The sequence below is a fragment of the Neoarius graeffei genome, chromosome 2 (assembly GCF_027579695.1).
Source record: "Neoarius graeffei isolate fNeoGra1 chromosome 2, fNeoGra1.pri, whole genome shotgun sequence".
NCBI classification, from domain to species: Eukaryota; Metazoa; Chordata; class Actinopteri; order Siluriformes; family Ariidae; genus Neoarius; species Neoarius graeffei.
The window spans coordinates 58,009,850-58,033,782 of NC_083570.1; the positions used below are offsets into that span (position 1 = coordinate 58,009,850).

General features: G+C 39.6%; 1 protein-coding gene across 1 annotated transcript in view; it reads left to right on the forward strand.

Annotated features, from left to right (window-relative positions):
* The window catches only part of LOC132881722 (mucin-2-like), a 75,203-nt gene extending 55,167 nt beyond the window's left edge, over positions 1-20,036 (forward strand). Inside the window, exons 32-49 of the mRNA XM_060914520.1 lie at positions 61-1,608; positions 2,096-2,273; positions 2,460-2,701; positions 3,143-3,326; positions 3,513-3,690; positions 4,477-4,652; positions 4,730-4,799; positions 4,918-5,042; positions 5,238-5,269; positions 12,085-12,235; positions 13,951-14,055; positions 14,177-14,217; positions 14,478-14,600; positions 16,752-16,856; positions 16,971-17,099; positions 17,246-17,285; positions 19,015-19,132; positions 19,406-20,036. Coding sequence (XP_060770503.1) covers positions 61-1,608; positions 2,096-2,273; positions 2,460-2,701; positions 3,143-3,326; positions 3,513-3,690; positions 4,477-4,652; positions 4,730-4,799; positions 4,918-5,042; positions 5,238-5,269; positions 12,085-12,235; positions 13,951-14,055; positions 14,177-14,217; positions 14,478-14,600; positions 16,752-16,856; positions 16,971-17,099; positions 17,246-17,285; positions 19,015-19,132; positions 19,406-19,586 — 3,726 coding nt within the window. The 3' untranslated portion in view covers positions 19,587-20,036. The remainder of the gene's footprint in view (positions 1-60; positions 1,609-2,095; positions 2,274-2,459; positions 2,702-3,142; positions 3,327-3,512; positions 3,691-4,476; positions 4,653-4,729; positions 4,800-4,917; positions 5,043-5,237; positions 5,270-12,084; positions 12,236-13,950; positions 14,056-14,176; positions 14,218-14,477; positions 14,601-16,751; positions 16,857-16,970; positions 17,100-17,245; positions 17,286-19,014; positions 19,133-19,405) is intronic.
* Positions 20,037-23,933: the final 3,897 nt, after the last annotated feature.

Here is a 23,933-nt window from a genome sequence, read left to right on the forward strand (position 1 = left end):
TCTCAACAAGCTTTCACACCTACGAGCACGACTCCCACACCAATTATGAGCACTACTCACACACCGACTACGAGCACTACTCCTACACCAACCACGAGCACTACTCCTACACCAACCACGAGCACTACACCAACCACGAGCACTACACCAACCACGAGCACTACTCCAACCACGAGCACTACTCCAACCACGAGCACTACTCCAACCACGAGCACTACACCAACCACGAGCACTACACCAACCACGAGCACTACACCAACCACGAGCACTACACCAACCACGAGCACTACACCAACCACGAGCACTACTCCAACCACGAGCACTACTCCAACCACGAGCACTACACCAACCACGAGCACTACACCAACCACGAGCACTACACCAACCACGAGCACTACTCCAACCACGAGCACTACACCAACCACGAGCACTACACCAACCACGAGCACTACTCCAACCACGAGCACTACTCCAACCACGAGCACTACACCAACCACGAGCACTACACCAACCACGAGCACTACTCCAACCACGAGCACTACTCCAACCACGAGCACTACACCAACCACGAGCACTACACCAACCACGAGCACTACACCAACCACGAGCACTACTCCAACCACGAGCACTACTCCAACCACGAGCACTACACCAACCACGAGCACTACACCAACCACGAGCACTACTCCAACCACGAGCACTACACCAACCACGAGCACTACTCCAACCACGAGCACTACTCCAACCACGAGCACTACTCCAACCACGAGCACTACTCCAACCACGAGCACTACACCAACCACGAGCACTACACCAACCACGAGCACTACACCAACCACGAGCACTACTCCAACCACGAGCACTACTCCAACCACGAGCACTACTCCAACCACGAGCACTACTCCAACCACGAGCACTACACCAACCACGAGCACTACACCAACCACGAGCACTACACCAACCACGAGCACTACTCCAACCACGAGCACTACACCAACCACGAGCACTACTCCAACCACGAGCACTACACCAACCACGAGCACTACACCAACCACGAGCACTACACCAACCACGAGCACTACTCCAACCACGAGCACTACACCAACCACGAGCACTACACCAACCACGAGCACTACTCCAACCACGAGCACTACACCAACCACGAGCACTACACCAACCACGAGCACTACACCAACCACGAGCACTACTCCAACCACGAGCACTACACCAACCACGAGCACTACACCAACCACGAGCACTACACCAACCACGAGCACTACTCCAACCACGAGCACTACTCCAACCACGAGCACTACTCCAACCACGAGCACTACACCAACCACGAGCACTACACCAACCACGAGCACTACACCAACCACGAGCACTACACCAACCACGAGCACTACTCCAACCACGAGCACTACACCAACCACGAGCACTACACCAACCACGAGCACTACTCCAACCACGAGCACTACTCCAACCACGAGCACTACTCCAGCCACGAGCACTACTCCAACCACGAGCACTACTCCTACACCAACCACGAGCACTCCAACTTCAGAACCACCTCCTGAGAATTGCATACACCTAAATCCACCAAGAAAGGTAATTTGGATACAGCCAAACATAACTTTATTCAGTTTAGAACTTTATTTGTGCAAAGGTATATGTTTTAGTTTCCTTTAAAATAAAATGAAACTACAGCCTCCAAAAATGAACAAGAGTTCCCACACTATTGCATATTGCTGTATCATTTTATACCAATCAGTTATGCTACTACACTTAAAAAATAAATGGTAAGTTTATAGACAAATTTGATACAATCCTTTTACCTTTGTAAGCTGATAAATTGGGGGGGGTACTATGATTAAAACATACACTGGAAGCACAATTTAATCAGGTCATGAAATAATCAACATAGGAATAAAATTGCTCTCCAAACATGCACCCCAAACCATAAACCATCATTTGTTAACTAGTCCAAACTAGGTGTATTCTTCAGTTAAAGATATGCACTAAAAATAACCTGAGGAGTCACAAAATTGCTAATATTGGATCTATTGTATGTGTTTATCTTCTTCTTCAATAACAGGATGGAGAACGCTGGAAGGAAAATTGTTTTGAAAAAACATGCAAGAATGGCTCTATTATCTCAAAATATGTGCAATGTGTCAACTCAAATCTTCCTATGCCAGTATGTGAAAATGGTCTCTCTCCTGTTAAAGTCTATGAAGATAAGACTGGATGTTGCTATCATTATGAATGTCAATGTGAGTTTAATCTTTTTTGTTTTTTGTCTTTCCTGACTTTTTGTCATCATTGCAAATGAACTGAAATACAGTAACTTCTAATTCTGAAATTCCAAATTTATTATGTACCACTTTAAATGGAAGTTAACAAAGTAAGCTGGTACTGTACATTGAATGCACTGTAACTTTTGTTCTTCAAAATTGCAGGCAAATGTTCTGGTTGGGGAGATCCACATTATACCACTTTTGATGGGAAGTATTATACTTTCCAAGGAAACTGCACATATGTTTTGGTCCAGGAGATCGTCCAGAAGTACAAGTTCTCTGTCCACATCAAGAACTATATATGCGACACTGTTCATAAATTGGCTTGTCCTGAGTATTTGACTATATACTATAAATCATATAAAATCGATTTAAAACAGACAAGAAACCCAACTGTGAATGAAGTGAGTGTACAGTGTTTAAAATGTCACAAATAATAAACAAGTTACATGTGCAGTGAATATGGAAACCTTTGGACACATCAGGAGACCATGTCATTTCATGTATGCTGAATTAATATATTTGAAGCCTTAGCATCATAGAAAATATGAGGAAATTTCCCTGTCAAATATAAACACATTTCCTTCACAAAAACATCTATTTAAGACTTGTTTTGTGGTTTAAAAAAAATCATTAAAAAGACACACAAAGACATAATGTGTAATGAATGCAAATGATATTCAATCCAGTTCTGTATTTTCAAATCTAAAAAGTGTTTATTAATCATTATTTTGGTGTTCTCGTGTCTAGAAGCATATTTTCCTTGAATCTTTGTGAAAGACTGTGTTTTTATGACTTTTTGGCGAGAATTGTAGACATAACCTAAAATCATTTCTTTGTGTCAGGTATTTGTCAACAATGTAAAGAAGACCACAGTTTACTCAAATGCAGACTTCTCCATAACCACGACGGGTATTGCGATGACTGTAGACATTCCTGCTATCCAATCTAAAGTTACCTTCAAAGGCTTGTACTTCAGCATCACCCTGCCATATTCCCTATTCTACAGTAACACAGAAGGACAGTGTGGTAAGTCAAACTACATCACTGCAACATACTATTCACAACATAATTTCTGTCAGTACATTGTAGTACATTCTAACTGATGTGACATAATAGTAATTTGTTAAGTCACTGTACCGTACATCTCTTCTTTTGATTCAATGCTGTTACCATTTTTAAACAGTTATTACATTTTTACTATGTTTCTCAAAGGCAAATGCGACAACAACAAATCAAATGACTGCATACTGCCTAATGGAAAAGAAATCCAGTCATGTGAGGAAATGGCTAATGAGTGGCAAGTGAATAATACAAATTGCCACAAACCTCCACCAATTACCCCACCCATAACCACATGTGATCCTGGCATCTGCAAAATCATCTTCAACAAGTAAATCACATTCAGTTATAACTACAGCATTGTCCAAAAGTTCACTACAAATATATTGCTTTATCACTTCTCAGAAACTAGCACTTTTCATGCTAGATTTCCATGCAACTGTCAGTTGTGATATTTCCATGTTGTAATAGCATATAATGGTTATATTAAGTCATTCAGTAAGTATCTTTCATATTTTTCATAAATTTTATATGAACACCATTCTTCAAAATATATTAATATAAAAAAGATGCCTGTTTTGAACTTCAAAGTTCCTTCACTGGCCTTCATTGTCACGGAATCTGTTCAGTTTAGATTCAGTGACAATGAAAGCCAGAGCATTATTGTTTTATACTCATTATACTATTTAGTGATCCTTATATCCAGTGAAGGTGACACTGGTATCCTGGAAGAGAGCACTCCCATCAGGATAGAATGGTTTCATCATAGGATAAAGGTGGTTGGTCAGAAATGCAAAATACTCCCCAAGGCATAACAGAGCTATTGGTTTTTGCTGTAATTTGTCACCCATTTGTATATATGTATGCACCGTGTGTGTGTGTGTGTGTGTGTGTGTGTGTGTGTGTGTGTGTGTGAACCAACATATATGGCAACCTTATCTTGAGCTCACTGAACCTACACATTTAATGGCCTTATATATATATATTTGTTTCATTGAGCAAATTTGGACTGTTAAAAGTTGTAATTACATACATTAAGTGATTAATCATGGTGTATTTTGTCAATCTGCAGTCAGTTCTCTGTAGTTCTGTACCTTCCATTTGTATTATTTTACAGAGCATTTGAAAAATGCCACAAAGTCCTTGACCCAGAAAACTACTTCAAGGCATGTAATTATGATGTGTGCAATATGGAGAATGCAACTGGTTGTTCCAGCCTGGAGACTTACGCTGAAATGTGTGCTGACCAATCTATATGTGTGGACTGGAGGGGCTTAACTCATGGACTGTGCGGTAAGGAATAGAACAAACACTAGTCATTCAAAACTGACTTCCAGGTTAGTGCTGATTGTTTTTATTTCTTTTAATAGCACCCGACTGTCCCAAACATAAAGTTTACATGCCATGTGGGCCGAAAGTGGAATCCACCTGCAATTCAAAGTAGTGTACTGATTACAATATTCAGATCATCACACCACAGAATTATTTCAGTTTGTCTTTGATGTCAGAAATAACTGTACATTTTTCTCTTTTTTTTTTTTTTTTGCTATAATTCCAGGTACAATGAAAAGTTTGTAAATTGTGAGTCGCATGTTTGTCATGATCAATTCCAAGAAGGATGCTTCTGCCCTAATGGCACCACCCTCTTTGACACTGCTTCAGATATATGCACAGAGTTCTGTGGTAGGCAAATTTTATATATAAAGGATTTTATACAGTACAACGTATAAAGGATATATAATTAATACCATAACATTCTGTGTGTACAAATTTTAACATGAATTAAGTTTTCTGCTCAAAGTCAATAGGTGATCATTATTTTTTATATAAAAAAGAAGCAATAATAATAACTATAAATGTATCATTTCTATGTCTTAGGTTGTATAGGTTCTGATGGACTGCCCAAACAGGTGAGCCAGCTACTCAGTTTTAACTTTTTTAAGCATGGGCTTACTAATCATTAGACACTTGGGACTGTTTATTTATTATGTTTTTTTTTTTTTTTACTTATTAAGATAGAAAAAATGTAATAAATAACATTTGCAGTGCAATAGCTCTTTGTAAGAAGAAGCCCTGCAAAAAGGCTTCTTCCCTTCTTTTATGTCTAAAAAATTATTGAATATGGGCAAATTCATCTAATATTTCTTATCATGAGTTCATTATCAAACAAATGTAAGATTATTCAGCTTGTTTTTAGATTATTTTACTCATTTCACAGCTTAAATGATCTTTTTCTTCGCTTCTTTTTGTCATGTAAAGCAATAGATGGATATAAGTACAGAAAGATTTTATTACAGTTTTTTACAATTCGCTTTCACACTTGTCTCAATACCATGTTCACTTTTTCAAAACTCTCCACACAGTGTGCTTTAAAAACGTGCACCTGAGCACATCAGTTAACTTTTAGTGCAAAATGCACTAAAACCACAAAAACACTTCATACTTAACCCAAAAGTGATATGCTCATGCTGCCATACCTATAGCACATGCTCTCTCCTATAAGATTACTTTGTCCCTCAAAGTACAATGAAAGAAAAAAACACAAACAACCTGAAGCAGTGCAAAATGCATATACACTGTTTTGCTGTATCCTATATTTTAGTGTTGCATTGCAAAGTAAAAGAAAAAAGTATGACAGCTCTTACAGTAAGTATTGTAACACCAAATACAGTAAATCTGAAATTCAGCTATTATGTGCAATATACTGTAAAAGAGCAATTCCAGCGTTATGGACGTGACACTTGAACTTAAAATGGCAACAAATGACCCAGTGCATGTTTTATTGTCTCCCAGTATTTAAACAGGTGTTGCATATTTTAAGGCTGTACCATACTGGAGAAGTGATAGAACAAGAACAATTCCCATAGTACATCTAGGGCATGCCAGAAAATGGCAATAAAAGATGCGTTATGGATGTGACAGAAAAAGTATCACTTTTCTTGGGTGACTGTACATTTTTATCAAACTCTGTGAAATTGTAAACCTAATGTCGAAATGGAGATATCCATTTGATAAAGGGGTCCAAGGTGAATATTAAAAAATCTTTGTTTAAAATATTTTGTATTTCATGCAGAGTTTCGGAAGGAAAAGTCAGCGTTATGGATGTGACGAAATTCCGTTATGGATGTGACACGTCTGAAATAGACCTGGCATATGTTTAGAAAATCAGCAATTTAACCACCATAACCCTTTGAAAAACTCTCTAAATATCAGCTAAAACTATCAAAGTTCTTAAATAATATTTAGGATGGCTATTGTTTTGCTGTTTTGTGGATTTTAGCATACATTTCTGTGGCTTGTGGCAATAATATAGAATTGTACATGATCAAAGTTGATTTTAGCTTGGGGTTTACATTACAAGAAAGAAAGACTGACAGTGACATTAGGTTGGATACAAATTGGTTCAGCTTGTTCACATCTGTAAAATACAGGCCTAGGTGATATCTCTGGGAGTGGTTTTGATGTATTACATGTTGCTTTATTTTTGCATGGTGAGGTTGACATTTACATGGAATTGCCCAAAAGAAAAATACATTACATTCAATCCCAAAAATGCCAAATAGCAAGATTTCACTGTATACGGTAATTTGCACATATATTGTCCATCAGTGTCTCAGAGGTATATTGTTAGCCTGGCCTAATCCATCCTGTCTTCCGCATTTGGCCATAAATTTTCATCAACATCATACCAAATGCTTTCTCCTGCCATACACTGAGGAAAAAAAGTATCTTTGAGTGCCTTGTCCAACCCTGGATGTCCTCCACTGTTATGTCCATACAATGAGCAGCCATTGCAAAGGGACATCTGGTCATGTGGGCAGTGATCATAAACCTTCCATCTCCATGCAGAAAAAAAAAATCTTCAATCAGGTTCAGGTAAAGAGAGTATGGTGGCAGGAATAATGACATCATCCTAGGATGGGCTGTAAACCACTCTGTGACCTGGCGAGAGTGATGAAAGGCCACATTGTCCCATACAATCACAAATACTGGTAAATTCTGCCTCTCTGCTGAAAGTCTTTCATACAGTTCATCAACTATTGCGTCCTCCTGTTGAGGCGTAAATAGTCTTCCCCTTCCCCCTGTGGGAGGTAACCTCTGTGTCCTACAGTAGTGAGCCAAAGACGCTGTCAAATTACAGTACTACTACTCTATACATATATACATATCAATCAGATGCCTTCAGTCAGAATACTGTCTAGTACCTGTTGGTTTGCCTGAAAATCTTCACTGTTGATGCCACTGTGGATCACAGACCTGCAACCCTCAAGGACAGACCATAATTTACCACATGGTCGATTACTGTGGCTCTAATTTCATCAGAAACAACTGTTCTAGCTCTTCTGCATTGCCACCTTCTTCCTCTGCATCTTGTTGCATCCATTTTACTCATATACACAACTACATAAGGAAAGCAAATGGCAATCCAAAGATGGCTCCTTTTGTATATGTGGAAACGGGGCACAAACAGAAATACCTGGGTAGGTCTTTAGCTGAAACGGCTTATCCAACCACTGACTTTTGAGTAAAAATGTTATGAATTTCACATATGCAAATATCAAATATACTGTAAACATCACCACTTTTGTACAGATAGTAACAAGGCTGCGAGTAAACTGAATTAACTTTCAGCTAACATCAGACTAATCTAACAGTAATTCATGCTTGTACAGTAACTACATTTGTTGAAATGCAGCATATTTCCATCTAAAGTGCTTTAAATTTTGTTAGATTTTGAACTGAAAGTTAACTGTTTTGAAAAGAGTATCTAAATGTCTGCAAAAAAATTTTAATTGTACAGAATTTTGTTGGTGGTGAATATTGACTGAGAGAGATATTTATGAATTTCGGAAGAAGTTGTCACTGAATGCATTTTGCATGAAAGCAATGCAAAAGTACTCTCAGTTTAGCTCACATCTACGGATATGGTGAATGTGTTAAGTCTTTTGAAAAAGTGAACATGGTATTGAGAAGTGTGAAAATGATTGTAAAAAACTGTAAAAGTGTGTTGGCAAACAGATCCAAAACATAATGCAAAATCGTGGTCATATAACAAGCAGAGGTTAGGTGAGGCACAAACAGAGTATAAACAGCAACATCAAAGGCAAAATCCAAAACACAAACACGGGTCAAAACCAGGAGAGCAACGTACTAAACGAAGGCTTGGTAGCGTGAGACACAAGGTACAGCACGTACACTTCACAAAGTCTGTGTGTTCTGAGAGTCCTTATGAGTGTACACTGTGATTGTGCTCAAATCAGAAACAGGTGCATGGTGATTAGCTCTAATGAACTAGAGCGTTATACGACACGCGAGTTGCAGTCTGCAGTGTGCGCTGCATGCTCCAAGCGCCTATGCACATGGACATGACACTTCCTAGAAATCTCATCTCTCATCTCATTATCTCTAGCCACTTTATCCTGTTCTACAGGGTCGCAGGCAAGCTGGAGCCTATCCCAGCTGACTACAGGCGAAAGGCGGGGTACACCCTGGACAAGTCGCCAGGTCATCACAGGGCTGACACATAGACACAGACAACCATTCACACTCACATTCACACCTACGGTCAATTTAGAGTCACCAGTTAACCTAACCTGCATGTCTTTGGACTGTGGGGGAAACCGGAGCACCCGGAGGAAACCCACGCGGACACAGGGAGAACATGCAAACTCCACACAGAAAGGCCCTCGCCAGCTACGGCGCTCGAACCCGGACCTTCTTGCTGTGAGGCGACAGTGCTAACCACTACACCATGCCGCCCTTCCTAGAAATAAATGCTTAAAATTCAGGGGGGACTGCCAAAAAGAATAAGACAATTTCAATCTTGAAATTGCTAAATTAATTAATAAATAAGTCTAGAAATCATATAATACATTTAACAGTTTTAATAATTTTATATTCACTTTATTCTAATTAAGTGAATTTTACTTACACACACACACACACACACACACACACACACACACACACACATATATATTGAAGTGAAACTGTTTTAGTAGTTCGTAAGAGCATCAGACATAGCAAATGATACATTTTTCATAAATATAATATTTGACTGAAGATATGAAGGTTTGTTAAATGAAAAGGAAGAAGGGAAACTGAATTTTGCCAGATGCACCTTTAACGGTAATGTACAAATTACTGTAAGATAGCTAGCCAGCTAGAGGACAGGCTATCAATGACTGTCTTCTTTGGGCTCTATTTCTCAAGACAAACAAATTATTTGACAATATCGTGTCCAAAATTGATTTCTTTTTTTTTTTATAAAACTGTTGTATAACAGCAACGGTGTACTCTAGTTGTATCTATCGAGTATCCCAGTATAATTAAGCTGTATTGCACACACAAGTCAGAGTGCTGTTACACTGAATATCAGCATGGCTGTGATTACCTAGGGCTGCAATCTCGCTTGTGCTATATTACTTGATTATACAACCCCGATTCCAAAAAAGTTGGGACAAAGTACAAATTGTAAATAAAAACGGAATGCAATGATGTGGAAGTTTCAAAATTCCATATTTTATTCAGAATAGAACATAGATGACATATCAAATGTTTAAACTGAGAAAATGTATCATTTAAAGAGAACAATTAGGTGATTTTAAATTTCATGACAACAACACATCTCAAAAAAGTTGGGACAAGGCCATGTTTACCACTGTGAGACATCCCCTTTTCTCTTTACAACAGTCTGTAAACGTCTGGGGACTGAGGAGACAAGCTGCTCAAGTTTAGGGATAGGAATGTTAACCCATTCTGGTCTAATGTAGGATTCTAGTTGCTCAACTGTCTTAGGTCTTTTTTGTCGTATATTCCGTTTTATGATGCGCCAAATGTTTTCTATGGGTGAAAGATCTGGACTGCAGGCTGGCCAGTTCAGTACCCGGACCCTTCTTCTACGCAGCCACGATGCTGTAATTGATGCAGTATGTGGTTTGGCATTGTCATGTTGGAAAATGCAAGGTCTTCCCTGAAAGAGACGTCGTCTGGATGGGAGCATATGTTGTTCTAGAACCTGGATATACCTTTCAGCATTGATGGTGTCTTTCCAGATGTGTAAGCTGCCCATGCCACACGCACTAATGCAACCCCATACCATCAGAGATGCAGGGTTCTGAACTGAGCGCTGATAACAACTTGGGTCGTCCTTCTCCTCTTTAGTCCGAATGACACAGCGTCCCTGATTTCCATAAAGAACTTCAAATTTTGATTCGTCTGACCACAGAACAGTTTTCCACTTTGCCACAATCCATTTTAAATGAGCCTTGGCCCAGAGAAGACGTCTGCGCTTCTGGATCGTGTTTAGATACGGCTTCTTCTTTGAACTATAGAGTTTTAGCTGGCAACGGCGGATGGCATGGTGAATTGTGTTCACAGATAATGTTCTCTGGAAATATTCCTGAGCCCATTTTGTGATTTCCAATACAGAAGCATGCCTATATATGATGCAGTGCCGTCTAAGAACCCGAAGATCACGGGCACCCAGTATGGTTTTCTGGCCTTGACCCTTACGCACAGAGATTCTTCCAGATTCTCTGAATCTTTTGATGATATTATGCACTGTAGATGATAATATGTTGAAACTCTGCAATTTCACACTGTTGAACTCCTTTCTGATATTGCTCCACTATTTGTCGGCGCAGAATTAGGGGGATTGGTGATCCTCTTCCCATCTTTACTTCTGAGAGCCACTGCCACTCCAAGATGCTCTTTTTATACCCAGTCATGTTAATGACCTATTGCCAACTGACCTAATGAGTTGCAATTTGGTCCTCCAGCTGTTCCTTTTTTGTACCTTTAACTTTTCCAGCCTCTTATTGCCCCTGTCCCAACTTTTTTGAGATGTGTTGCTGTCATGAAATTTCAAATGAGCCAATATTTGGCATGAAATTTCAAAATGTCTCACTTTCGACATTTGATATGTTGTCTATGTTCTATTGTGAATACAATATCAGTTTTTGAGATTTGTAAATTATTGCATTCCGTTTTTATTTACAATTTGTACATTGTCCCAACTTTTTTGGAATCGGGGTTGTAATAGGATGCTAGATAAATGTGATTATTCTATCCACATTCACTGGATATGCGCAATCATCCACTCTGACTGGCTACTCTACTACTAGGCTATCAGCTTACACGTATATACCGTGATTAGAGAAAAACAAAATGGCAGAGAGTGTTGCTGAACCAACCGAGGACAAAATAAAAAGTGTACTCAAAAACACCCCCCCATACAAAAAAAGCAACAAAATATGGAATAAAAGTATTTGATGGTAAGAACGTTTCTTTTTTATTTTTCACAAATTATTATTATAGCATTATTCACAAATTGCTCCTGTCATTTCACCGGTTTGTTTACATTCTAAGCGGAAATGATTTTGCTGGACGTTTTGTGTAAGGTTTTTGTTTATCAGATTTGCAAAAAATAAAAATGCTCTGTTTCTTAAAATCCAGTGAATGTGGATAGAATAAAGCAGCTATTCCACTCAATCTCATCAGACGTGGTTTATAGCCGACTTGGTGCTACGTGCCTCGTCGGCTATCAGCTCATGTATGACTCGATTTTGTGGAATAACTGTTAATTATATGTAAGGCATTTCCACATTCTCTGATGTAATTGTTTTGCAGTGTTCACACACTGCCAATTAGAAATACATTTCATAAAGTATTTTAGAAATACAAGTATGATTTGCATTCTCTCATCTGTCTGGTTCTTCTGCAGCCGGGAGATAAATGGCGCTCACAATGTAAAGAGTGTACATGTAGTAAAGAATCCATGGGTCCACTGTGTGAACCAGTTTCATGTCCAAGCCCAGAGGTCTGTACCAAAACAGGCTATGAGCTTCAGACTGTGGACTGCTGTCAGAAGTGTGGTGAGTGAGCAGTACACCACTTCAGCATTTTTTTTTTCACCATTTGTTTTCACCAGCATTTTTTATTCCAATGTCTAAGAAAATGTATCTTTTATATTTAAATCTAAAAGGAACAATATAAAATAATTTGCTTCATACTACAGCAGGGGTCACCAAACTTTTTTCTCTGGCGGCCACATTGTCATTCCTGACTGTGATGGGGGGCTGGGGTTGGGTCAGCTATATAACATAGAATTGTATGACCCAGACAAATATGACCACCAGCAGGCCTCATTGTGTAGTAGAGATTACTAGCCTGGCACAGCCATCCCCACTACTATATCCACACAATTATATCAACACTTGATTCCTGGCACATATTTGTTTATCTTTACTAGTGGTTTGCAAAAGTAGTAATCAAGTCTTCACACTTTGTTTTAATTTGAAATACCACAGATATTCCATTTATTTATTTTCCAATAAAAATAACATCAAAGCTGTCAAGGTAAGAAACATCTGCCTAGTTGAGGTGATTGACACTGGCAAAGGTGAGTGGAAAATTATAAATTGTAGGTAGGCCTGTTGATATTATTAATAATATTAATAATAATTGTGTGCAGCACTTAATAAAGGTCAAATAAATAGGCCTATAAAATAAATACATTTAAAAAAACAGTGAAATTATATTAATATGAGCAATAGATCAATAGATCACAACTGCTGTGATCGTGTCCTGCACGTCATTGCTCTCATCCATGGCCAAAGCAAAAAACTCAAATTCTGACGCTCTCTCATTCAGCTGGTCATACACGTTGTCCCCCAAATCTTCGGTTTGCCTGGTCATAGTAGGTGCGGAGAGACTCACCGCGTTGAGCGCATCCTTCTTGTCGGGACATACCTCCTCGGCCACAGCAAGCATGCATACTTTAACAAAGTCCCCATCAGTAAACAGCTTTCCATGGGTAGCTAGTAGGTGAGCTACCTTATAGCTAGCTCGGACAGCAGCCTGGTTGATCTGGGTTTGGCGAAGGAATACATTCTGTTGTGCAGCCAGTCCGCATTTCATCCTCCGAATCCTGTCTTCTATTGTTTGCCCTTGCAAACTAGCATACTCTTTGTGGCGGGTTTCGTAGTGACGACGCAGATTATATTCTTTGAAAACTGACACACTTTCTTTACATACAAGACAAACTGAACGAAAAAATAATTGGGTGGTCCACTGTTCTTTAAAAACTCTGCACTCTCTGTCAGCTTTTCGCTGACCGCTAGCCATTTTGCTGTCCTGAACACTGACAGTTCTCTGCGCATGCGCTGCCGGTCACTGCTTGATCGCGAGCATATGACGAAAATTCGGAAAATATGAATAGTTCATTTTATAACTAAATATCAATTTTAATTGATAAAATCAACAAAATACAAGATGCAGACGTTATTATTTGCCAAAAAGCAATTTAAAAAAATAGGCCATGACCACTTTTGGGGATTGCCTCATAGGGTCGGTTCAAGTGGTGGGGGGCAGAGGGGCTGGGGGCCGGTTAAAGGGGGGGGTGGGCCGGAGTCGGCCCGCGGGCCGTAGTTTGATGACCCCTGTACTACAGTGTTGTCAAATTCTTGACTCTGATTGGTCAGAACAGCACAGGTTTCTCAGTACCTTTTTTTAAATGCTGGAATATTCCCTTAAATTAATCATTTTCTCTCTCTCTCTTTCTCTCTCTCTCTCTTTCTCTCGCTCTCAGTGTGCAATTACAGCTTGTGCCCCAGAGCCATGGCAAAGTGCCCAGTTGGATTTGAGCTAGTACAAAACAGCACATATATTGACTGTTGCGCAGCTTTCTATTGCGGTAGGTTTCAATATTACAATCTTTACTTTCTTAGCTAGGATTAATTATTTAGCCTGCTCAAACTGTTCTAGTAGTTTGCTAATAATTACAACCTTCATGTTGTTATTTTTTTTTTCACCAGCTCCCAAGCATGTGTGTCTCGTCGGTAAAAATGAGTACTTGGTGAGATTTATTATTCTCATGTTGCATGCCAATATGGGTGTGTACTATGTTACTGTACTTTACTATTTATTTGAAGCATTTTTGCTGTGGTTTTATTTGGGAGGGATTATACAGTATCAATCAGCCATGCTTTTATTTTGAGAATCTTTCATGGCAGTTAAGTAATTCATTTTCTCAGTCAAATATAATCTAGAGTTAAAGATTTAAAAATGTAAAGAGATTGGCTAGTGGACATAATGTAGACTATGTTTTGACTTCAGCCTGGTGATAAAGTTCCAACCAACTCCTGTGAAGTCTGTGTTTGTGGTTCAACTGTGAACTCCAGCACGAACCTTCTTAATACAGAATGCACTTCTATGCACTGCAACACAACCTGCTCTATGGTAATGCCCTAAATCTGCACGAATTACATCAGCAAGATCTAATAAATACTGCTTCACAAACTCACTAGAACATCAAGTGCCATGTTCTAAAGGTTTATGTGAAACTTATGTTTAAGCTGCAAAACTGCAACATATAGTATTTGTTAAGACTGAATGTTCATTCATTGTCTCATATATATATATATATATATATATATATATATATATGGGTGGCACGGTGGTGTAGTGGTTAGCGCTGTCGCCTCACAGCAAGAAGGTCCTGGGTTCGAGCCCCGGGGCCGGCGAGGGCCTTTCTGTGTGGAGTTTGCATGTTCTCCCCGTGTCCGCGTGGGTTTGCTCCGGTTTCCCCCACAGTCCAAAGACATGCAGGTTAGGTTAACTGGTGACTCTAAATTGAGCGTAGGTGTGAGTGTGAATGGTTGTCTGTGTCTATGTGTCAGCCCTGTGATGCCCTGGTGACTTGTCCAGGGTGTACCCCGCCTTTTGCCCGTAGTCAGCTGGGATAGGCTCCAGCTTGCCTGCGACCCTGTAGAAGGATAAAGCGGCTAGAGATAATGAGATGAGATGATATATATATATATATATATATATATATATATATATAATATAGTATACACACACACACAACCCCAATTCCAAAAAAGTCGAGACGCTGTGTAAGCTGTAAATAAAAACAGAATGCAATAATTTGTAAATCATAGAAACCCTGTATTTCCTTGAAAATAGTACAAAGACCATCCATCCATTATCCGTAACCTCTTATCCTGCTCAGGGTCACGGGCAAGCTGGAGCCTATCCCAGCTGACTATGGGCGAGAGGTGGGGTTCACCTTGGACAAATCACCAGGTCATCACAGGGCTGACACATAGGCTACGTTTACATTAGACCGTATCTGTCTCGTTTTCTTCGCGGATGCACTGTCCGTTTACATTAAACCCCCTGGAAAAGCCAGGAAACGGGAATCCGCCAGCGTCCATGTATTCAATCTAGATCGTATCTGGTCCGGTGCTGTGTAAACATTCAGAATACGCGAATACGCTGTGCTGAGCTCTAGCTGGCGTCTCATTGGACAACGTCACTGTGACATCCACCTTCCTGATTCGCTGGCGTTGGTCATGTGACGCGACTGCTGAAAAACGGCGCGGACTTCCGCCTTGTATCACCTTTCATTAAAGAGTATAAAAGTATGAAAATACTGCAAATACTGATGCAAATACTGCCCATTGTGTAGTTATGATTGTCTTTAGGCTTGCCATCCTTCCACTTGCAAGTAGTAAGTGATGTGCGCTGGGATCTCACACACAGCGGCTCAGTCCCGAATCGTGGCTTGTGCACTTCACTCGCGCGCTGTGTGAGCTGCGCAGGGCCGGAGTGCGCACCCTCCAGAGGGCACTCGCTGTTCAGGGCGGAGTGATTTGGAGCGCAGGATGCCTGCGGAGCCGAGCGTATCCGCGTATTGGTGTTGCTATGTGCACGGCTAACTGTTTTAGTGTAAACGCGAATCGTTTTAAGAACATTAATCTGATGATCCGCTGATTCGACGTAATGTAAACGTAGCCATAGAGACACACAACCATTCACAGCTACAGTCAATTTAGAGCCACCACTTAGCCTAATCTGCATGTCTTTGGACTGTGGGGGAAACCGGAGCACCACGCAGACACGGGGAGAACATGCAAACTCCACACAGAAAGGCCCTCGCCGGCCGCTGGACTCAAACCCACGGCCTTCTTGCTGTGAGGCACCAGTGCTAACCACTACACTACCGTGCCTCCTGTGTTGCTGGCATCAAATTCAAAATGAGCATATATTTTTTCAAAAAACAAAATTTCTCAGTTTCAACATTTAATATGTTGTCTTTGTATTATTTTCAGTGAAATATAGGGTTTCCTTGATTTGCAAATCTTCACATTCTGTTTTTATTAATGTTTTGTACATTGTCCCAACTTTTTTGGAATTGGGGTTTTGTGTGTGTGTGTGTGTGTGTGTGTATATATATATATATATATATATATATATATATATATATATGATCAATATTGATTTTGTTGGTAGTATTGTTTATATATTCTTGATCAGCATATATATTAACCTGAAAATAGGTCTGCATGCAACCAATCACCAAATGATGCTATTATTCATGTTTTACAGGGCTTTTCCTATGAAGATATGCCAGAGCACTGCTGTGGAAAGTGTGTACAACAAAAGTGTATATATGACAATGCAGATCCACCCAATAACATAACCACAGTTGAGGTAGGATCAATAGGCTGTGATTAGTATGTGAATTCTCTAACACAAAAAGTTAATTATGATTCTTCTTTATTGATACACCTTGTCTGTGCCCCATACTCTGAATATTTTCATCAGGTTGGACAGAGCTGGACTCCTCCAAACGATCAGTGTGTGACTTTCAATTGCACGAAAGTCAACAACGTGTTCATCTTGGTGAAGATACCCCCTTCGTGTCCTGAGTATAATCCAGAAGAGTGCATTTCTGTACGTTTATCACCTGTGACTAACCTTGCCTTACATCATATACAGATGCTTGCTTATGCTTAATTGCATACATTTTTCAGAACTTTACTCTTAAGGAATAGCAATTAGTAATTAAAATTATTTGCATTTTTTGTGTCCTTTTTTAGGGCACAGAGAAAACCACTTCAGATGGATGTTGCAAAACATGTAAGATGGTTAACATCCTTTCTGGCCATTTTCCATCTCTTACCAATATTAATTCGTCACACTAACATGTACTGAATAACAGCACCTCCTAACGGGGTGCCGCTAAAAATTTTGGGCCCTATGAAATCTCATCTCATTATCTCTAGCCGCTTTATCCTTCTACAGGGTCGCAGGCAAGCTGGAGCCTATCCCAGCTGACTACGGGTGAAAGGCGGGGTACACCCTGGACAAGTCGCCAGGTCATCACAGGGCTGACACATAGACACAGACAACCATTCACACTCACATTCACACCTACGCTCAATTTAGAGTCACCAGTTAACCTAACCTGCATGTCTTTGGACTGTGGGGGAAACCGGAGCACCCGGAGGAAACCCACGCGGACACGGGGAGAACATGCAAACTCCACACAGAAAGGCCCTCGCCAGCCCCGGGGCTCGAACCCAGGACCTTCTTGCTGTGAGGCGACAGCGCTAACCACTACACCACCGTGCCGCCGCCCTATGAAATAATATAATATATCTTCTCTCTCTCTCCCACAACCCTTAGTTTATCCAGTAGCTTGCTAGGTTAATAGCCACCGAAGGAAGGTCAGTGAATAAATGTACAGGCTACCTTTCTTCAGAGAAAAAAAATGGCTAATTATCGGCCCTTTTTTCTCTTTCTCTCAGCTTTCTGCTGCCTCTCTTTACATTTTTGGTAACCCGACTTCTTCATGATGGTGTCAATCTACTGATGGTTCACCATCAATTCTGCTTGTACCGTGCACAGCTGACATTAGTGCTGGATTGGAAAGCAGTAAACCTAACACGGTGTCACGCTCTGGCTCCGCCTACACAAGACTGTACCATGTAATGAATAGGGAGAGGGTGAAATATAAACTATTCTAATAATTTTATGGAAAATGGAAAACCAAACCAGAAGGTTGTTATATTTGCTCAGTATAAGAGACAAAATTATTAAAAATCTTTTTATTAAATTAACTTGCATGTGGTAATAATATTAATATTGTCCTCTGAGGGCCCTCTGTCAGTGCTGGGCCCTTAGAATCGTCCTCACACCCCCCCCAAAATGGTGCCCCTGCCTCCTGAAGTGTCTTATTTCTCTTTTTTGCTGTCCATTGCTAATTTTTTTAGTTACTAATGAATGACACATCATACTTTGTAACCAGGTCTTGTTGCATGTAATGTTATGGAATATCCATTACACAGGTTAGTTCCTGTTGTCACTTATATCATAACAGCTGTAAACAATCATTCCTTCACCAGATTCTCATTTTTCTCCCTCTTGAAGTTAATCAGATGAAAATGCAGCTTGTAATGTTACATAGAAACCAGAAAGCACAGTCTTCCGTCTAGAAGACTTTCCCATGGTGGAAAACTTGACGCATTGACGCACCGTCACATTTTCTTCATCCATTTATTATTAGCCTGAGATTATGTCGATTGTTCTCCATACAAGTTCCAGTAAATGAGTTGTTCCTATAGAAACAATAACATATTTGTACAATTATCAATGTAATAACATTGTTCAGGCTACTGTTTCAGAATATCAGCTACACTTTTATATTGAGATACAATAATATAATCCAATATTTACAATGAAAGCATTTACAGCAATTTTATCCAAACCTTTCTGTCTTTTGTTATGTATCGTAATATGCATGTATGTACTATATTTGATTGAGCTTTATTGAATATGAGTACATTTCTCTATATTTGACATTCAGGTCAGCAGCATACCTGCCGTGTGTTAAAGAACAGCACCTACTTGAAGGTTAATGACTGTACCTCCATCCAGCCTGTAGAGGTAGCCTCCTGCTCTGGATCCTGCGAGACCAGTTCAATGTGGGTTTGCTCACTTATAAAAACACACACGCACACACACGTCTTAAATATAGACATAGGAATAGGTAGAGAGAATAGAGTTAAATCAAGAGAAGAAACAGGAAGTGGAGACTTCACATTTAATGTATGCCAGGAAGTAAAGAATGATGAAGTTCTCTCACACATATACAGTACATCATACCATATACGGTCACATACAAAATAGACTTTTTCAGCAATATTCTTCCTCTCTCCATTCTTATAATAACAGTCCATTCTCCATTCCTTGTGCAGATATTCAATGGCTGCGAACACCATGACGCACCACTGCTCCTGTTGTCAGGAGCTCCGAACCAGCAGCAAGGAAGTGCCACTCCGTTGTGCCGACCATAGCGTGAAACAATACACCTACACTTATGTAGAAGAGTGTGGATGCCATATCACAGAGTGCAAAGACTCAAATTCCTTGAAATAAGATTAATTTTCAATATTAAGTCAATGATTCATTAAAATGAGCCTGCTAAGCCAGATATTCACCTATGTGTGCAAATAATATAATCAAATTTACTGAAGCTCATATGAAGACAAAATGATATTTACTATGTCTTAATAACTCAAACAAAAAATTTCCTCTGACTTGTGATTCTAAAACACTTCATACCACTTCATATCATTACAGCTTACAGAATCTAAATAGAACATGATGTATTAAAGGATATAATGAATTAATTCCTTTGTGTAATGCTAGAAATATGTTTCATGACAAATACATTGTATGATTTCGTTTGCATGAGAACAGAATTTTGTGTTTTGGTATCAAGTTGAACATATATAGGATATAAACACTTTCCTTTCCTTCATGCTTTGTCTTTCTCCGGTGTTGAAGGTTATACTAATATATATATATTCTTTCTTTGATATAATTAATGGCTATAATAAAAATTAATCAAGTTGCAAGCAAAAAAGGTGTGCTGGTTTGTCTTATTTATGAAGGTTCTTATATTTTCATGTATTACAAAATGTACAGAATGTTTAATATTAACTCAGTGTTCTTAATGTCAGTATGCTATAGGAAAAATTCAACTCAAGATCCCTCTGAAAATTTATATTTTCAGATGCAAATAGGTTAATTTAGTATTCATGTGATTCAGCATTAGTCTTCGAAGTCATATATTCACATAGGTGCACAAATTATTGCATATAAATTTGACAACTTGGCACATTTTGCACATGCAAACCTAATATAGATTTTTTTTCAGAGGTTTCTTCAATTAGATTTATGAAATTCATAGCATACTGATATGGTACTTTGACAGGTGATGTGTTCATATGCATTAAGCTAGTGGATGCCATGAATTGGTGTAATTCATCATCAGTTAGCGGGCGGCATGGTGGTGTAGTGGTTAGCACTGTTGCCTCACAGCAAGGAGCTTCTGGGTTCAGGCCCAGTGACTGACAGGGGCCCTTCTGTGTGGAGTTTGCACGTTCTTCCTGTGTCTGCATGGGTTTCCTCCGGGTGCTCTGGTTTCCCCCAAAGACATGCAGTTAGATTAGCTGGCGACTCTAAATTGTCAGTTGATCATGCTTGGAAGAGGGATGGGCTCTGCCCAGTTTAAATGCCCTAGACACACCAATGATGGACTGTTAAAAAAAATGTCATCAGTAGTGGCCCTACGGTCCTTACTGGCTATGGGAAGATGATGATAATCAGTTAGCATATTTAACCACTGTGTGAAGCAGACAAAACAGTGCAGTCTTACCCAAATTATTCTTTACCAAGTGTGTTGTATCTGTCCACAAATGTCTGTGAAGATTCTCAGTCATCCAGGTCATAGTGAACTGTGGGTGGTAAAAGAGAGCAATTGACTGAAATGACTTATTGGTGCAAAACTGGGATATTATATATAATGATAATGTCAATAGTGCATATGATGCATTCTTATAAATATTCAAAGAATTATATGATAAAAATTGTCCTGTTAAAAAAATCAAAAAGAAGTCTAAGTATAAAAGCCACCCATGGATCACAAAGGGACTGCAAAATGCCTGTAAAAAGAAGAATACACTTTATAAAGAATTCATAAGATCGAGAACTAAAGAGGCAGAAATTAAATATAAAAAAATATTAAAAATAAGTTGACTAATATTATAAGGAGTAGAAGAGAATACTATAGTAAAATATTGGATGACAACAAAAATTATATTAAAGAAATATGGAACATACTAAATAATGTGATAATAAATGGAACAAGACAAGATAATTACCTGAAATATTTTTATGCAGACAACAAAGAAAATTAGAATATGAATGATGTCGTCAATAATTTCAATAAATTCTTTGTCAATGTTGGACCTGATCTAGCAGGTAAAATCCCTGATCCAGCAACATCAGGTGGATGGATGGATGGATGGATGGATAATTTTATTGATAGAAATCTAAGTTCAATGTTTGTTACAGCAGTGAAAGAAAAAGAAATCATAGGTACTGTCAAAAAATCTAAAAAAAAAAATTTACGGACTGTGACAATATTGATATGACTGTAGTAAAAAGGGAGCGCAGGTGGCCAAGTGGTTAGAGTGCTTGACCGCTAAGCGAACGGTCCCTGGTTCAAGCCTCGGCTCGATGGGGATCTGGGGCTCGCTCCCTGTCCACCCAGCAGTGAATGGGGACCTGGTGGAAAAACACTGGGGAAGTCAAAAGGCGGTGAGGAAAGGAACTGGCCACCCTACCTCACCATGCCGACAGCCTAGACAGAGTGTGCTCTCTAACAGGCACTCCCCAACGTACGTACCCAAAAAAACGTATATACGGGACTCTTTGACTCGCTTTGTAGTAAAAAGGGTATTTCAAAACCGTTAACTTACATTTGTAACTTATCATTCAGGACTGGTACATTCCCAAACAAAATGAAAATAACAAAAGTTATACCTCTGTATAAATCCAGAAACGCACACCACTTCACAAATTACAGATCTGTCTCGACTTCCACAATTCTCCAAAATTCTTGAAAAGCTTTTCAATAGCTGTCTGGATAAATTCATTGATAAACACAAACTACTTACAATCAGTATGGATTCAGGGCAAATAGATCAACTTCACTGGCACCAATAGATGCGGTTGAGGAAATAACGTTCTATAGATCAGAAACAGCATGTACTTGGAGTATTTGTGGACTTAAAAAAAGCATTTTATACAATAAATCATGACATTTTACTCAATAAACTAGAACAGTAGGGTATCAGGGGTACGGTTTTACAATGGGTGAGGAGTTATCTAACAGACAGAAAATTTGTGCAGCTGGGGCTTATTGTTCAGAATGTTTGGACATTACTTGTGGTGTCCCCCAGGGGTCAGTGCTGGGACCTAAACTGTTTATTTTTTATTTCATCTCATCTTATCTCATTATCTGTAGCCGCTTTATCCTGTTCTACAGGGTCGCAGGCAAGCTGGAGCCTATCCCAGGTGACTACGGGCGAAAGGCGGGGTACACCCTGGACAAGTCGCCAGGTCATCACAGGGCTGACACATAGACACAGACGACCATTCACACTCACATTCACACCTACGCTCAATTTAGAGTCACCAATTAACCTAACCTGCATGTCTTTAGACTGTGGGGGAAACCGGAGCACCCAGAGGAAACCCACGCGAACACGGGGAGAACATGCAAACTCCGCACAGAAAGGCCCTCGCCGGCCACAGGGCTCGAACCCGGACCTTCTTGCTGTGAGGCGACAGCGCTAACCACTATACCTCCATGCTGCCACAACAAAAATATTGAAAGAAATTACAGAGGTGAATTTGGTGTCATCAATTCTGGATAAGTCAAGTCAAGTTTATTTGTACAGCACTTTTAACAATAAACATTGTCACAAAGCAGCTTGACAGAATTTGAATGACTTAAAACATGAGCTAACTTTATCCCTAATCTATCCCCAATGAGCAAGCCTGTGGCAACGGTGGCAAGGAAAAACTCCCTCGGATGACATGAGGAAGAAACCCCGAGAGGAACCAGACTCAAAAGGGAACCCATCCTCATTTGGGCAACAACAGACAACATACAGTAACTCTTACATTAAAGCTGGGCTGCCAACTCTCACGCAATGAGCATGAGACACGCATTTGATTGACTTCACACGCTCACGTCATACCTCCGATTTCTCACGCTAGAAAAAATCTATTTTATCTATCTGATCTAGGCTACCCATTGCGTCGCGCCAACCACTTGCGATTGATCAATTACGCCTTACGCACGGCTAAACAGGCAGAGAGGTGTTCCCTTCTGTACACACTTCCCTATGGTAGGTGGCGCATCTAATGATGCTGCACTCGCCGGAAGTTGAATAATTGCCTACCGTCAATTTAGAGGAAGAGGAGAGAGAAGAAGGTATCCGAGTTGAAGACGGGTGTCTCAGACAGGTTTGTATATATGCACGCCAATGTGTGGTGTTACTGGCGTAATTATAAACTTATATAAAGTTTCTTAATTGTTTTAGCCTATAAGTGTTGTGAAAATATTTAATGACATATTGAGAGCTGTGTACTAGGCATGCTAAATCATTATAGGCCTACTGCCATGCCACAGCCTCTATCTTCCCCAACAAGCAGCACGGGAGAGCACCTCCTTAGCACACGTTTATTAAGGTGCATTTTTAGTTTGTTTACTGTATGTTATCATACTTTATGACTTTATTTGAAGCCATACTGGAAATGTTGTAAAATAAAGCAAGTAAGAGATAATATTACAAATGCAAGAAGAGCCATTAGCCACCATACCTATTTACAGGGTATTTATTTTTAATTATTTATGATGTATGTAAT